A 17,677-nucleotide genomic window follows, 5' to 3' on the forward strand; every position below is an offset into this window, starting at 1 on the left:
GAGTTTGGGAGGCGGAGCCTCTCTGTTGAAACAGCGACGCTCCGTCTGCGAAACCGGTTCCCAGAAAGTTTTTACTCAATCCAAGTTTTCGGGCGTGCAAGGGTTCCCACGTTTACAATGGTTTGTTGGAATATTTTGCATGGTGTGAAATATATTTATATATTTAGAAGATGTGAATCAGACAATAATAATTGTTACATATAATTGCACTTGAGTTTATTGAGTTGGAACGCCTTTGGTCAGGTTCCAAGTTCTTCACAGCGTCTGAGATGTTGGCGTACTGTCCCCATTGTTGAAGTAGAAAATGCGGCGGGCTATTGTAGCACAGCAAGATCTCACAAACAGCAAGAAACTGCCCAGAAATTGGGATGCAATGGGTATTTTCGTTTGGCAAGCAGGAACATTTTTGGGTGTGGCACTCGCGTCAGTACAGAACTCCGTGCCACGAACAGTGACATGGATCAGAAATAGCACCAGTGCATTTTTTCCCCACCCAGAAAGACGTGCAACAATGCGGCCCGCTCGATTCCCCAAAGGACCAGCCTAAATTTAACACAGGAGACTGCAGATGCTGGAATCTGGAACAACACACAAAACGCTGGAGGATCTCAGCGGGTCAGGCAGCATCTAAGGAGGGAAATGAACAGTCGACGTTTTAGGTCAAGACCCTTCACCTGGACTGAAAGATAGAGGGGAGACAGGTAGGGTAAAGGGGTGCAGGGAAGGGGTGGAGCAAGAGCTGGCAGGTGATAGGTGGATCCAGGTGAGGGGGTGGGTGGGAGCAGCGCCAGCAGCTGGGAGGTGACAAAGGGATGAAGATGATGGAATCAGACTGGAGAGGAAGTTGGAGCACGGAATAAAGGCAGGGAGGTGGGGAGGGCAGAGGGGATTGGTGGGGAAGGGGGACCAGTGGGAGGAGTCTGTGGGTGATGGGCAGACGGCGAGGGTGGAGGAGGGGAAAGAGACATGGTGATGGGGGCCAGGGATATCAGAAGGGGAGGGAGAAAGGGGACAGAGGGGGACCAAGTGTGGAACTTGTCAATTTTATCAACTTCGCTACCAACTTCCACCACTCCCCCCCCCCCACATTCATTTTGTCTGTCTCCGACACCTCTCTCCCATTCTTGATCTCTCTGTCTCCATCTCCGGAGACAAATAATCCTTCGACATCTACTACAAACCCACTGACTCCCATACCTACCCTGACTACACCTCCTCCCACCCTGTCACTTATAAGGACGCCATTCCTTTTCCTCAGTTCCTCCACCTTCGCCCCATCTGTTCTTGAGATGAGGCCTTCCACCCCAGGACAGCTGAGGTGACCTTTTTTTAGAAAACAGCGTTTCCCCCCCACTGTTATTGATGGAGGCCTCACCCGCATCTCCTCTATTGCCCGCACTTCTGCCCTTACCACATCGCCCCCACCCCCAGGCAAAACAGGGATGGAGTTCCCCTGGTCCTCACCTACCACCCCACCACCTACGCCCCCAGCGTATCGTTCTTCGCAACGTCCGTCAGCTGCAACGCGATTCCCTTCCCTGTCCACTTTCCGCATGGATCTCTCCGTGACTCCCTGGTCAGTTCATTCCCTCCCTCCCCAGGCACTCTCCCCTGTAACCGCAAGAGATGTCTCTCCACCTCCTCCCTCCACCTCTTCCAAGTGAGGCAGTCTTTCACACGCAAATCCCCCAGCGTTATTTATTGCATCCGGTGCTCATTGTGGTCAGTGAGACCAGACACAGACTGGGCGACTGCTTCGCCGAGCGCCTTCACTCCATCTGCCGTGGCCGTCTGGATCTCCCTGTTGCCAGCCATTGCAATTCTCCTCCCCACTCCCACACCGACATATCTGTCCTCGGCCTCGTCTACTGCCAAGATGAGACTAAACACAAACTGGAGGAACAGCACCTCACATTCTGCCTGGGTGGCTACAATCCAATGGCCTTAACATTGAATTCTCCAATTTCCAGTAACTGGTCCCTCTCTGTCCCCTTTCTCTCTCCTGATCTACCTGGCCCCCATCACCATGTCTCTTTCCCCTCTTCCACCCTCTCCATCTGCCATCAGCCACACACATCTCCCACTGGTTCCCTTCCTGGATCACTCCCATCTGCCCTCCCACCTCTGTTCCAGGCTCCACCTTCCTCTCCTATCCGATTCAATCACCTACAGCCCTTTGTGGCCCCCACCTTTCACCTCCCAGTCTCTGTTGTATTCCCACCCTCCCCTCCTCCATCTGCCTATTCCCACCCTCCCCTCCCCCATATGCCTATCACCACTCCCCCCCTTACTTGGATCCACCAATCACCTGCCAGCTCTTGCTCCACCCCTTACCTCCATCTTTTTATATCAGCTATCTCCCCTCTATCTTTCAGTCCAGATGCAGGGTCTCGACCTGACAGGCTGACTGTCCATTTCCCACTTTAGATGCCTAACTTGCTGAGTTCCTCTGGTGTTTTGTGTGTTGCTCTAAATTTAACACAGCTACCGACACCTGGTGCACTGTATTTGGGGAGTCTGTGCCAGTAGATCTACTCACGGCCAACAGAGGGCAGCAATGTACATTACCGCTAACTATTGTAGAGACGTATGAGACATGACTTGGCTCTGGTAGATTGGGAAATGACATTAAAAACCATGACAATTAACAAGAATTAAAACATAGTTCATAACAAATATATATCCTTTCAAACACCACAGGAAAATTAGTCTGACTCTAGCTAACAAAATAAGATATTAATAGAACAAAAGGGAATGATTTATAATGTTCCCTAAAAGGGCAATAAACCTGAGGCTTGGAAACATTTTAAAATTTACCAAAGGAGGATGAAAAAGTTGATAAGGAAATGGAAAGTAAAATACCAGTGAGAAAAATAAACTATTACATCTTCTTTTGATATATAGAAAGGAAAAGATCAGCAAAGAAACATAGAAACATAGAAAAACTACAGCACAATTCAGGCCCTTTGGCCCACAAAGCGGTACCGAACATGTCCCTACCCTAGAAATTACTAGGCTTACCCATAGCCCTCTATTTTACTCAGCTTAAGGATGTTTGCTTTTCTTGTTTATTGTTGTGCTTGTGTTAGTTATGTATAAGTTATGTTAATTTAAGTTTTTGTTAATTTATGTTTGTAATATACAGTGCTGTTGCTGCTAAAAGCTAATTTTCACGGCATTTATACCCTGTGTATGTATGCCTGTGACAACAATAAACTTGAAACTTGGTCTCTGACTTGTGAGAGAAGGGAAATTATGTTCGGGCATAAGGAAATGGCAGAGGAATTTAAAAATTATTCTGAGAGTCATCATGGAAGGAGAAATAGAAAACCAGATCTGATGAAAGGTCATCAACTTGTAATGCTAAATCTATTTATCTCTCTCCACAGACGCTGACTGTCCTGCTGGGTATCTCTACATTCTCTTTAATTTCAGACTTGTCGCATCTGCACTGTTTCACCTGGAAGGACTCTTTGGGTCCTTGTATAGTAGGAAGGGAAGTTGTGAAACAGCAGGTTTTACAACCTGCGTTTGCATGGGAATGTGTCATGAGAAGGAGAGTGGGAACTGGTCTTGATGAGCATCAGGTTACCACTAGAAGATAGGAATGTAAAGTTCAGCTTAAATCAGATCAGCTGTGATCTTAATGAATGCCAACCAGGCTAGAGAGGGCAAGTGGCCAACTCCTACCCATTCCTATATTCTTATGTGTTAATATAATTTATTTCTGCTCAGGTAATTGCAGAGAACTTTAGACATGTAAAATGCAGACTCTGTACCATATCACTGCTCCAGGCCACCACCCCTGTTCTGGACACCATGACAAGCAAGTAGTGCAGCAGTTGGCAGAGCTTGAGCAACATTTGACATCACTGAGGTCCATCAGAGTGACAATGATGCATTTTAAGAGAATGTATTTCATTGACGGTACAATGGATGTAAAGTCATACACCTCTTTCCCTTTTCTGCAACGTGCTTGGTTTCTGACTTTTGCCAGTTCCGACAAAAGGTTGTTGACTTCAAGCACTGACTTCTCCACAGGCAAAATGCTGGAGGAACTCAGCGGCTCAGTTGAGACCCAAAACGTTGACTCTCCATTTCCCTCCACGGATGCTGCCTGACCCGCTGAGTTCCTCCAGCATTTTGTTTGTTGCTCCAGATTACACTTCTGCAGTCACTTGTATCTCCAACTTCTCCACATTTGCTGCTTGACTTGCCAAGTATTTCCATCACATGTTGTTTTTTGGAGCAGTAAAACTCTGATAATCCACTATCTGACATCTGATTGTTTGGGAATCCTGATGGATCAGCATCTGGCACATCAGGTGATGTTTTCCGCTCTTCCTTCAACCTCTCTGTGTCCTTGTTCCCATATTCTTTTTAAGTTCACTGGGACCTCATATCCTGCCCTTCCTTCATAATCACATTAGCCCCATTCCCACATTCCTTTTAAACTCAGTAGATTGTTTCTAGAATGGTCTCTTTTTTTTTGTTCTAATCGTGTTCTTTCTTGTATAATTCTGTATAATTTATGTTTAAAATGTTTTTCTTGTGAATGTTGTGTATCTGATGCTATGTGCCTGTGATGATGCTGCAAGTAAGTTTTTCACTGCACATGTACCTGTACATATAACAATAAACTCAACTTTGACTTTTGACTTTGACTTTTCCTGCATTTTCTTTAAACTCACCTGGTACACTGATAAATAGATTATACCATCATATGACATGTTTTAAAAAAAGTGAATTAGAAGTGGCTTGGTGAAACATCCAAGAGTCCCAAAAACCTGCCAGTCCAGCACCACCAACATCATAGGGTGCTGAATAATCAGAGTGTGACTGTAGAAGAGGGATGGATCTTAAAGAAGTTTTGCAGGCACCAGTTACTGCTGTTGTACTGGTTATCTGCCAGCAGGTGGGGGACATAGACCGTGTATCAATTCAAAAAGGAACAACATTGCCCCCTGCAGTACCACCACAATAGCTCCATGGTATTTGGCCACCATTTTGAGGTGACATTGTTGACTTATTTTAGACTTATTTTGATGCTTTCTAAGATGGAGAACCCTCATTCCTGCAGGTGTTTGTTGCCAATAAATATGAAGCTTGAGCCAAAGTGAGATGTAGCTTAGGGAGCTGCAGGGTTTGGCGATCACTCCAGTTCAGTTTATCAGAAAGAAAGTCTGTGTGAGAACCCCCAGCAATTAAGGATTAATCTGTAGGGAGCGGCTGTGAATAAAAAATGGAACCAAATCAAAGGAGATTTTTGTTTAAAAACTGATAAAAAATGGCTAGTGGTCAAGAATTGTTCAAAAATTATGTAGGGTTATTAATAGTGAATTGTTTTACCAGAAGAAATCTGTGTCAAAATTTAATACTGGTCCATGTAAGGAGATACTCGGACAGAAAACCAAAAGCTTTTAAGTCTTATGAAGTGCCTTAAAAGAGGAAAAATTGAGGAAAGGAACTTTGGAGCTTGGAGCCTTGGCAATTCCGGGCATGGGGAGAGGGAAGGGGGCAGTTGTGGGGGTGGGGTAGAGGGGTAAAACTAGGAGTGAACAAGAGGCCAGAATAGGAGGAGGAAGACCTTTTGTGTATGTGGGTGTGGAGAAGCTGTGGGAGCAAGGTCACAGAGGGATTTGGAAGTAAGGATATTGATTTTAAAATTGAGGTATAATGATACATGGGCCAATGTAGGTCAGTGAGCACAGGTGCATGTGTAAACAGGGGCTGAACTGAGTTCAGATGCAAGCAGAAAAGTTGTATAAAATGTTGAAAAATAATAAACTGCAGATGTTGGAAATCTGAAACACAAACAAAAAATGCTAAAAATACTCAGCAGGTAAGGCAGCATATGTGTAGAGAGAAACAGAGCTAATGTTTCAAATTAAAGACCATTGATTAGTATCAAGAAAGGTCAGAAGTCAAGTGTGTTTTAAGTTGCAATTTTAAACATAGTTGTTTTCTAACTGTACTTCGTTCTGATGAAAGGTCATGGACCTGAAGTGTTAACTCAGTTTTTCTCTCTCCACAGATACTGCCTGACCTGCTGAGTATTTCCAGCATATTCAGCTTGCATTATGTTTGAAATGGGAGGTATGTTCTGGTCTTGAAGGAGCCCCACTGATGAGCTCTGAGGTTGAGGGATAGTTTTAGAAAATATCTTCAAGGTCCCAGAGCCAGATTTGCAACGGATCTCAAAGCACTCCTTGTAATCTAGTTACTCTGAACCTGATTCTCTACCTGATGTTTAGCACACTCTGTCCCCTATTCCCTCTTCTCCCTCACACCCTTCTCTCCCATCCTCTGCTGCCTTTCCTACCATCCCTTGCCCTTCTACCCCCACCCCATAATCTCCTTTGCTCCCCTCTCCATCTAAAACATGCTCTGTTAATCCAGCGCTATCCCTCAATTAGATTTCAATCTGTTGCCCACTGCCAGCTCTGTTATTTCAGATTTGTTGATGTAAATTTAAAGAGATAGAAAGCAGTGAGTGATTCGGAAATCAGGATGGAAACTGTGCAGTACGGGGGGCGTCTACTTGCGGCTTTCTGCGTGTTGTTGAGAAGCTGCACACCAGGCCGTGGTTTGTGAAGTCAGTTGTTTCTCTCGTTTCCTGTTCGATGCTGAGCACTGCAGCAGCTTTCAGCTCTGTGAGAGGCACTCACAAAGCTGGTGTAGCGGGGGTGTTGAGCCTTCTGGTTATTTTCTAAACAGGTAATAAAAATCGGAGCATGAGGAGAAAGGACGGTGTAACTCCCATGGATCTGGGAGCAAAGATGTTGTGGACATACTCTGGAATTGTCATAGCTGCAACCTTGCTGTTACAGGGTGAGTTCAGCTTTCATTAGAGCAAGAATCGAAGGAAACATTTGTGCAAGATTTATAGATATAATTTTGTTAAGTGATATTCCTCTGCTTTCTGAATAAGCTTCAAATCAGAGGTTGTGGGTTCAAGCCCCACCACATGAGTTGCGCACACGGGTGATTATGGTGCGGAGGGGTAGTTCACTGAGGCGCTGTCTTGAGGGACTGCTGCACTGTTGGAGGCACCATCTTTCAGGCAAGATGCAAAACCAAGATACCTGCCGCTCTCTCAGCATCATCGAGGAGGGGTCAAAAAGAGTCGCAGCCGGTAAAATTGTTACTTCGCAACTCCAGTGACCCTTCTGAGGATTATTAAGGGCTCCGGGGAATCGGCACAGAAGAGAAAGTGAGGCTGGGTCAGAGCAGCTATGATCATATTTAACGGTAGGGCTGGATAGGGGACCGAGTGGCCTATACCTGCTCCTATATTCACATGTTTTTATGGTTCGGGTTTGCATGTTCTCCCTGTGACTGCGTGGGTTTCCTTAAGGGGCTCCAGTTTCCTCCCACACCCCAAAGACAGGCAGGGTGGTGGGCTAATTGGCCAAGGTAAATTGCCTGCAGTGCATAGATGAGTGGTAGGATCTGGGGACTGCTGGTGGGAATATGGGGGCGAATGGGATTTTTCTCTGAGCTAGAATAGACTTGTTGGGTTGAAATTGCCTCCCGTGTTGTAAGGAAATACGGCATATGGGAAAGTTGAGAGTTCTCTTGCTATCCTGCTTCATTTTTAGCCCCTATCCGACAACAAAACTTGGTAGGACATTAGATAGATCAATAAGGATGAGTCTTGTCGGACTGTAGTAAAAGGCAGGTAGACTGTGATTAGATTGAGAAGGTAGCACAGGCACAGGATTGATTGGATCCAGATGAAGGGTCTAGACCCAAAATATTGACTGTCCATTTCTCTCCATAGATGCTGCCTGTCCTGCTGAGTTCCTCTAGAGTTTTGTGTGTGGCTCCAGATTCCACCATCTGCAGTCTCCTGTTTGGGAAAATAACTGCCTTCTTAGCAGCAAAGCCTTTGATTCCAATCAAATTAATTGGCTGCTAACCATGTGGGTTCCTGCTCTTTGGACAAGCAGCCAATATGGCTCATTACCACTTGCATAGCTGCGCGTAAAGCCCTTCAGAACATATCTGAGACTGCATCCAAGCACAGCCTGTTATGGTTAGGATCAGGCAATCACTATGGCACAGGAAAAAGCCATTCAGCCCATCAAGTCTGTGCCAGTTCCTGGTAGAACAATCGCATTAATACCATTTTTTTTCTCCTTCCCTGTTCTTTTCAAATTTTCCCTCAAATGCCTATGGAATTCCATTTTGATAACCCTGGTTGATTCTGTTTTCATCATCCCTACAGAAAGTAAATTCTAGAGCAAACACTCTCCATGTAAAATAGTTTTTCCTCATATCCCCTTGAATCTTTTGCCGAAATTTTTGAAGTTGTACCATTATTCCTTGAACCAATTATTAATAGATATAACTTCTTGGTTCAATGATTTGAGTCATTACATTCCAAAATTAATATACATATATTCAAAAATATTTAACTGCAAATAAAAGTAAGAACTTATTATGATATTGCATAGATCGTATAGCACAGCAGACGATTTGGTGCACCAGATAAATATAGATAGTCAAACTCTACAGGAATCTCCTCCTGTCTTCCTGCATCCATGACAGTTGCTGTTTGTTTCCTTAACATTCAAGCGCTTTTCATTTTGACCTTGAAGGATATTTAAATATTAGCAAGTTTTAGAGTCATAGAGTGATACAGCATGGAAACAGGCTCTTCGGCCCAACTCGTCCATGCTGACCATGGTGCCCACCAAGCTAGTCCCATTTGCCCATGTTTGGCCCATATCCCTCTAAACCCCTCCTAACCATGCACTTATCCAAATGTCTTAGGGACAGTCAGCATGGGTTTGTGCGGGGCAGGTCATGCCTTACAAACTTGATTGAGTTTTTTGAGGAGGTGGCAAAGGCGCTTCATGAGGGTAAGGCAGGGGACGTTATCTGCATGGACTTTAGTAAGGCATTTGATAAGGTCCCTCATGGTAGGTTGATTCAGAAGATAAAGATGCATGGGATCCAGGGTGCATTGCAAGTTTGGATTCAGAACTGGCTCACCCATAGAATACAGAGAGTAGGGGTGGCCTTCATTGTTAGGGGTGTTGAGTATAAGAGTAAGGAAGTCATGCTGCAGCTATATAAATCTTTACTCAGTCTGCACATGGAGTATTACTTGTAGTTCTGGTTGCCCCATTATAGGAAGGATGTGGAAACTGTGGAGAGGGTGCAGAGGAGGTTTACCTGAGCTGTAAGGAAAGGTTCGGCAAACTTGGGTTGTTCTCTCTGGAGCGTTGGAGGCTGAGGGGAGACCTGATCGAGGTTTTTAAAATTATGAGAGGCATAGATAAGGTAGACAGTCAGAATCTGTTCCCCGGGGTAGAAATGTCAAATACCAGAGGACATGCTTTTTAGGTTAGCGGTGGGAAGTTTAAAGGCAACACGAGGGATACAGAGAGTGGTGGGTGCCCGGAATGGGTCACCAGGGGTAGTAGTGGAAGCAGGCATCTTGGTGGAGTTTAAGAGGCTTTTAGGTAGACACATGAAGATGAAGGGAATGGAGGGATGTGGATGATACACAGGAGGAGGACATTAACATAATCAAAGACCCCACCCACCCGGGACATTCTCTCGTCTCTCCTCTTCCATCGGGTAGAAGATACAGGAGCTTGAGGGCACGTACCACCAGACTTAAGGACAGCTTCTACCCCACTGTAATAAGACTATTGAACGGTTCCCTTATACAATGAGATGGACTATGACCTCACGATCTACCTTGTTGTGACCTTGCACCTTATTGCACTGCACTTTCTCTGTAGATGTGACACTTTACACTGTACTGTTATTTGTTTTTACCTGTACTACATCAATGCACTCTGTACTAACTCAATGTAACTGCACTGTGTAATGAATTGACCTGTACGATCGGTTTGTAAGACAAGCTTTTCACTGTACCTCCGTACAAGTGACAATAATAAACCAATACCAATACCAATTTAGTGTAAATCAGCATCAAGATCGGCACAACATCGTGGGCCGAATGTCCTGTCCAGTGCTGTACCGTTCTATGTTCTTTTAAATGTTATTTGTCTTTTAAATGTTGTTATTATACATTTCTGAAAATATTCAAAGTACAAAACGTCTTGATCATTTGAGCAAGTAAATTCATGGCAGCTTAATGAGTAAGAATATTTTGAGGTATTTTGTCTTTTGCAATTTTTTTCCTTACCTCTCCCAAAGGTGTGAATTATTCAAATAATGTGCCGAGAAGGTTAAAATTCTGCCCAGCTATCCTCAATCTCAGTCTCTGGAAGGGTTGCAATGATGGTTGCTGTATCTCTCAGACTGATTTCCCCCTCCCTAGCCCAACAGGCACTCAGGCCAATCCCTGCAGCATCCCAATCCCTGCAGCATCCCAATCCCTGCGGCATCCCGATCCCTGCAGCATCCCAATCCCTGTGGCATCCCGATCCCTGCGGCATCCAGTCCTTGCAGTATCCCAATCCCTGCAGCATCCCGATCCCTGCAACATCCCAACAAACACACCAGGAAGAGAAATTAATGTAGCTATAAAATGTGAATATTTCCATTTTATTGAAAAATCTCCCAACATTGATGAATTCACCTTCTGTTTCTAATCATTATTCTTTCCTCTTTCAACAGGAGTTGCAGCACAAACAGATTGTGAGTAGACTTTAGATTTTCTGTCCTGACCTTAAAATAGGTTTTTGAAATTAAACAACATAAGTTGTTGATTAATGAGATGACACTTGAGAAAATGTTACTGACCCATTCATGATTTTTCTTGCTTTAGTAGTCAAAGTGGATGTCAAAAACTCCTCAGTGACTTTAACCTGCCCTGGTTCAACGGATGTTAAATGGTACAGGAGAGGTCAGCTTACTTCTCACAATCAAGACTACACAGTGCAAGACTTCACCCATCACAACAATGGCGCATACTATTGTGAAGCTGGCTCTTCCAAGTACAACTTTTACATTCGAGTCAAAGGTAACTACTGATTAATGAAATGAAATGAAAAAGAGAATTGCAGTAACTCTGCCAGGGCTCAGAAAATGCTGTTGGTTTAAAGGTCTTGAAAAGCAAAAAAATGGCAGATGTTGGAAACCTGAAATAAAAATAGAAAATACTAAAAGTAATTAGCAGACTACTTCCAGTGTTTTCTGAATTTAGTTTGGTTTAAGGTATTTATTGAAAAGAACAAGTTTACAATTTAATCCTCAGTCAGAACCGGCCTCTGCCAATTTTCCTGTCATGTCTTGGCTGACCTTCTCCAAGTGTATTCCCCACTCTGCCTGTGACACTTTATTCCCCTCATTCTGTATTCGTCTGAGTGAGGGTGTTAAGATCACAAGACAAGGGAGCAGAAGGAGGCCATTCGGTCTATCGAGTCTGCTCCAAAGAGAAGGGGAAAGACAAAAGAAAAAAGAAATGAGAATTGGGGGGAAAGTCTGCTCCATGAGCACGGACACGCAGGAACTATAACTCACCGTGTGGGTACGCTCAATGAAATGCTGTTGTATTCAATGGGACATCAACTCCAGCTGAGACCTGATGGGCCAATTGGCCTAGTTCTGTGCTGTTGGTTCTATGAGATACTTCTTATCTGGGGAGTAATTTGAAATCTGCAGTTGTGAAGCATCACTTGTATTTTTACTACTTTGCATGCTCTGAATGTCTCTCCCTCTCCCACAGTTTGTCGTGACTGCATTGAACTCAGCACAGGGATGGTCATTGGTATCATCTGTGGCGATCTACTTTTCACACTCCTGGTGGCAGGGCTTGTCTACTGGTTTGCCAAGCGAAAAGGAGCAGCCTCCAAAGGTTGGACATTTTGCTCTACCACACATTCAAATAATAATGTTGAGATCACATTACTGGATCAGGAAAACAGAGCACAAGCCAAAAAACCTCCACGGCATTCCGGAACATGAAAAGAAGCTTGAAGCTCAGTACCAGTCTCAGTGAAAGTGAATATGAGGTTGTTGGAATGTTGCAAAAAGCCCACCATTTACGGTTCTTTCTTGGTCAAGGCCTATATGTGACCCCAGTCCATAGCAATGCAACTTCCTTGTGAATTAAGTCAACAAGACACTATGTCAGATTTAAACCTTCTTGGTGCAACAGGCAGTTCCTGGGTTACGAAAGGGTTTCATTCCTGAGAACTGCCCATAAGCCGATTTCCCCGTAAATTGGAAATGTCCAATTTCTATAGCTACCCTATCGTATTGCTCTATATCCACTTGCTATTATTCTTTCATTTCATTGAATAATCACTGTAATTAAACTAATGGAATATATACTGTATCCGGTTATTAATGAATACCATGAAACATTTCATCATTCTTATTACTAAAAATGCTTTAAAAATGTATGGGAAGATTTGCATACAGTCGGATTTCCATAAGTCAGGTCATTCATAACTCGGGAAACTCCTGTAATTACCTAGAGATCGGATTTCACCCATTTTTGGTGGGTTAGATGATATAGTTATCCCCAATGGCTAATCAGAGGGACCTTCTACCATATTGATGAATTTCACCTTCAAACAAATTGCCAGTGTGCTTTTCTCCTAACTTGTTGCATCAAACACAACCTATGTCTTACCCATTGCCAACTTCCCGCACCGACTGTGCACAGGAAATGATTCAGTGCCTTGAAGTACATACTCCATGGCAGCCATAGGACAGTAGCATCAGTCTGCCACGGAGGTGAGGGAAACCAGGGTAGGGAGAGGGGGAACTTGTGTGTAAGTGGCTACGTCCATCCCACCTACAACTGTGCCCGCAGGTCAATTCCCATGCCACAGGCTGTTGTAAGGCATGGGCTCATAATTCAGGTTCTGGTAGAGATCATAGTATTGACAAAGCTCCTGGCTGGTACTCTAACTGATCTTCAGCACAAGCTGTGCAGTCAACACACAGTAAAACACAACAAAATATTCTCACTCATTAAACTGCCAGGAAGTTACTCGTTCAAATTATCAAGAGATGTTTTCTATTTTGAATACTTTCAGAAAAAAAGCATGTTAATACTTAAATAGCCTTCGGAATTCAAAATCGGAAGTACTTGGATGTTATGGAAGCTAATAGCAACTATCATGAATTAAGTGGGAACACTTTAATTTACATTTGGTTGGTGACTTGGTATGGGCTTTGCTCCTTGTTGTATGATGAATGAGAAGCAAAGGTCCTTTATTGGTCCAGTTTCTACCAGTAAGGCTGAAAAGAGTTGACGTTATCGTATGTGTGAATGTTGCTGGGATCATCTGTTCCGCATTATGTTGAATCACTGGGGAAGCACCCAATTAAATTTTGCAATTGGTGGGACTTCCTTTGGAAATGAGTGCAGACAAGATAAATATACTAAATAGAAATTGGATGCTTCAACTGATGATTAATTTAATTTAATTTAAGCTCTGATTTCACGCTAATATACGTTCTACTTTCTCTGGTAATGTCTTACTGGGAGAATGTACTGGGAGCTTCACTTAGTATCTAACGGTATTGTGAGAGTGGTTGATGGCGCTCTGTAGAAGGAACTTTACTATCTAAATCTAACCCACACCAGCTTGCCTAGGAGTTTTTGACTGGATGTTAATCTATATCTAATTCATGCTGCATCTACCATGTGAGTGCTTGACTGAACTGGACTCTGTATCTAGCTCTAACTGTAACTATCTGGGAATGTTTAATGGGATCAAGTAAACAGAGCTTTACTGTCACAGTCTAACCAGTGCTGTACCTGCCTGGAAGTTGGTCTTAGAATTGGTTTATTTTTGTCACATGTGCTGAGATGCAGTGAAAAGCTTTTATGTGTGTGCCATTCAGAAAGATCATTTCATACATGAGTACATTTAGGTAATACAAAGGAAAACTCGATGCAGAAAATAGTGGTACAGTTACAAAGGAAGTGCAGGTAGACAAATAAAGTGCAAGACCCATGAAGCGGTAGACTGAGAGATCAAGAGTTCATCTTTTAGTGTATGAGAGGTCCACTCAACAGTCTGATAACATTGGGTTAGGAGCTATCCTTAAGCCTGGTGGTAGGTGTTCTCAAGTTTTTGTATCTTCTGCCTGATAGGAGGGGGAAGAAGATAGATTTGATGCAATAGTGTAGAGGAAGCTTTACTTAATATTTACATCTAACCCATGCAGTAGTTGCTCCAGGAGTATTTGCTGTACAGTGTAGATGGAAATCTAATCTGTGTCTAACCTGTGTTGTTCCTGTCTGGGGAATGTCTGATGGGACATCAGGGAGGGGATTTAACTTGCATCTTAAATGTATAGTGGCTGTTCTGGGACAGCTTGGATGGGACAGTGTAGGTGCTAATTGTCCTTTGTTGTTGCCAGTAAAGGTACTGCCTCCCTGTACTTACTATTGTTCTGTTTCCTCTTCCAGATTTCCGGCCATTTGAACCTGATGTCTTTCCACCGAGTCGTCCACCACACATGAGTGCAGCACATCAAACCGAATATGCGGTAAAGTCTTTCAAATGATATTATCCTCTCCCAGTGGTGAATGTCATTGGTGCATCTGGTTATTTATCAACACCATCTGAGGGCACTGGCTTTAAAGCTTGTCCTGTGGAACCCTGCAACCCTATCATACACTATGGATCCTCAATGAGACTCCTTCCATCACTCCTGGTCAAATTCATTCCATCCCAGGATTTTAGTCTGTGGAATTCAGTATTCAGCGAGTAGCAATCTTGCTTCTGGGTCAGAAGGTTTCAGGTTCAAGTCCCCCATTCCTAATTCTGAAGCTCCTAGCTGACACTGCAGTGCAGTACTAAGGGAACACAACACTATTGGTAGGGTAGTATTGGGCTAATGCAAGAGTGTCAGGTGGTAATGATGATCTCTGTGCTGTATGAAGGGCACCACTGCAGGGGAGCTCTGCATTCTGGGGGGAGTGTGTGGTGGGGGTAGTACTGATGGGCTCTGCACAATCTGAAGGTCACCACTGAGAGAGCACTGCACTCTCGAGTGGGCTGTACTAAGGGAGCATTAAGATCTTGGAGGGGCCATAGTGTTTAAGAGTGCTGAATTTCAGATGAAGCCCCATCTGCCCTCTCAGGTGGATGGAAAGGATCCCAGGCTAATTTCCAAAAAAAAGCAGGAGAGCTCTCCCTTGCTGATATTTATCCTCCGAGCAAGATGATTAAAACAGAGTAACTGGTCATTATCCCATTGCTCTTTGTGGAATCTTGCTTTGCATAAATCAAATACCACCTTTACAATGTTGTACCAATGATTGCCTAATAGGGTGGATACCAAACCAACAGAATGCTTCAAATGGAAATTAATTCAGTTCAGAAAAAAATTGTAGGGATTTGGGGAATGTTGCAGAAAAGTATCACACGGACTCGGCAGGCATCTGCTTCAGAAATCTTTATTGTAGCATGATATCATGGAGAGCCCAGACTCCTAAAAGTGGAGTTCCACAGCTCTGCCTGACCAAGAGATTACAACCTTTATTTATATTACAAGAGTACATGACTACAAGCATCCAAGCACAAATAGCAGAAATGAATAGCAGAAATAAATGGCAGAAGTGAGCAAGCATGGTTTCAGCCTTAGTCTAGCACTCTTGAGGAACAAAGTATAATTAGATTGCCGCTTCCTGCATGGCGGACAAGACACAGGACATCACCATACGCGGAGAGCTCCTTGGCTATCAGCAGAACAGAAGTTAACCCTCTAGCTCTCCTCCTGCAGAAATTTGAGAACATTCTCAATTGTCTTTCGCATTTCTCCCACAGGGAATGAAGGGCAGCATTGGACTAACTAGATTGCTCCTTGAAAGTACTGGCACAGACATGATGGGTTGAATAGCCTCTTCTGTATTGAAATGTTCAATGAGTCTGTCCATGTTCATTGCTCCCTCATTACATGCCTTCCCCTCAATTTTTCCTTCCCCACTGTACCCTTCCCTCTCCTCATGTCCCCCGCCTTTACTTCCCTCCCATCTTTCTCTACCCCTTAATTTCTCCCTCCTATATCCCCCCAATCTTAGCTCCCCTCCTTCCCCTTTCCTATCTCCTCCCCTCACCCTTCTCTTCCCTTCCTTAAGCTCCCCTTGCACTTTCCTCACCTAAGTTTAGTCTTTGCTGCCACGTTTCTAATTGCTGTTGATTCAAAATGTTGTTCATAAAGTCAATTCCCTTTTCTGATTTAACATTTATATTTTTCAGCCAATCAAAAGTGGACAACGAGAGGTTTATGACAAATTGCAAAGACGTTGATTGCGAAGACAATTAAAGAAATGGACTCTCCTTTCCTCTGCTTCTCTTGCTGTCTCCATCCTTCCTCAATGCCCTTGTACACTCCCAATGCCTTCCTGGCCTCAGCCTCTCTGTCCCTCTGTTCTTGTTCATACCCAGCCCCAAATCTCTGTCCATCCTTGTTTTCTCATCATCTAATCTGTCTAATTCCAGCACCTGGATCTTTTATTTGCCCTGTTTTCGAAGAGGCGTGTGTATATGTAATAGCGTTGGAACTGCATACCTGAAGTGAGCTCCCTGCCACTTGCCCTCTTGTTGCTCCCGTTTTCCCACAATTATGCATGTAGATTTTGCTGTTATCCTAATTTAAAGGGATGAGTTCCACAGGAGTACACACAGACCCCTGACAACAGAATCACATCCACATCACCATCTCCTACACTTAGTCCTTCAGTTCCTGGGGTACATTTCAGCTGTCCCAGTGTCCCTTTGTACACAAGTGCCTGTCTGCATGACTGTCAATAATGGGAGCCTCACTAATGGTTGTACTTGCTCTCAACAAGTCAGAATGATGTGTGACTCTTTATGTCTCCACAAATATGCTGTTACCTTCTCTGATCTGTGGGGGAAAAAAGTTTCACCAGCTTCCCTGAAGTCCCCCATCCCTGCCAACATTCTTGTAAAACTCCTCTGGGCCTCCCTATGGCTTCAGAATCTTATAGTGTGATGACTGGAATTGAACACAATACTCCAGATGAGGCCTGACCAATGTTTAACAATAGTTTCGTATTACTTCCTTGCTTTTGTGCTCTGTGGCTCTGTTTATAAAGAAAGGATACCATTGTGTTTTATGTTAAGCAGTCTTTGTTGGAGAAAGAATAATGTGCCATCAGTCTAAGGATAATTGAGGCTTCTTTTTGAGAGGGGTCTTGGCTTAGCTAGGTCTCCCAGCCTCATTGCTTTCACCATGGGTTCAGCTCGAGCCTCAGCCCAGCTAGAATCTCTGCCATTTTTAAACTAGACTTTTGATATGTACCCAGCTTCTTAATGTAATCTCCAAGCCCCCTATTTAAGTGTGTTTCTCTATAGTCAGATTACACAAATCAAATTTGCCATTCTTTGTATCAGTGATAGAGTCACTAATAGTTGTTTCCTCAATGTTTCATAGTTTTAATAAAGGTAAACGAACAAATCTGTAAAATTGTGTTTATTGTTGAAAGAAGTTATTTACGTGTTGGGTAATGCCAGTCTCCAACAAGAGGAGAAACAGACACCTGCCCTTGAGCATCATCTTTTGTTAACATCTTGGGGTCAGCATTGGTTAGAAGCTGGACAGCTCCAGCCTTGGCAACCCCCTAGCTGAGACCAGGGAGGAGGATGTGTGTCACCTTCTGACCCCTCAGAACCTCCCTAGTCAGCCCAAAACTGGAGTGTGATGGGACCGACTCTACTCACCTGCTGGACACAATCGTGAAGCTCAGGATCATCCAGGA

The 17,677-nt window shown here is 43.8% G+C and overlaps 1 protein-coding gene across 3 annotated transcripts; it reads left to right on the top strand.

Annotated features, from left to right (window-relative positions):
• Window positions 1-32: 32 nt before the first annotated feature.
• On the top strand, window positions 33-17,380 carry LOC127583758 (T-cell surface glycoprotein CD3 epsilon chain-like). Of its 3 annotated transcripts, none has more exons than XM_052040068.1 (8): window positions 33-120; window positions 6,035-6,096; window positions 6,718-6,831; window positions 10,603-10,623; window positions 10,754-10,948; window positions 11,654-11,782; window positions 14,360-14,439; window positions 16,155-17,380. In XM_052040068.1, exons 2-8 carry the CDS (start codon window positions 6,081-6,083, stop codon window positions 16,203-16,205), a joined length of 606 nt encoding a protein of 201 aa, XP_051896028.1. In that variant the 5' UTR covers window positions 33-120; window positions 6,035-6,080; the 3' UTR covers window positions 16,206-17,380. The 3 variants fall into 3 exon arrangements, with proteins under 3 accessions (XP_051896028.1, XP_051896029.1, XP_051896030.1); XM_052040069.1 differs by having other exon boundaries at window positions 111-142; window positions 16,155-17,363; XM_052040070.1 differs by lacking the exon at window positions 33-120 and adding an exon at window positions 634-701 and having other exon boundaries at window positions 16,155-17,363.
• The last annotated feature ends 297 nt before the right edge of the window (window positions 17,381-17,677 follow it).

Source organism: Pristis pectinata, chromosome 27 (genome assembly GCF_009764475.1).
Source record: "Pristis pectinata isolate sPriPec2 chromosome 27, sPriPec2.1.pri, whole genome shotgun sequence".
NCBI classification, from domain to species: domain Eukaryota; kingdom Metazoa; phylum Chordata; class Chondrichthyes; order Rhinopristiformes; family Pristidae; genus Pristis; species Pristis pectinata.

Coding starts and splice junctions, on each gene's coding strand:
- LOC127583758 (XM_052040068.1), top strand. Junction 10,949..11,653: donor CTTTTACATTCGAGTCAAAG/GTAACTACTGAT, acceptor CCTCTCCCACAG/TTTGTCGTGACTGCATTGAA. Junction 11,783..14,359: donor AAAAGGAGCAGCCTCCAAAG/GTTGGACATTTT, acceptor TTCCTCTTCCAG/ATTTCCGGCCATTTGAACCT.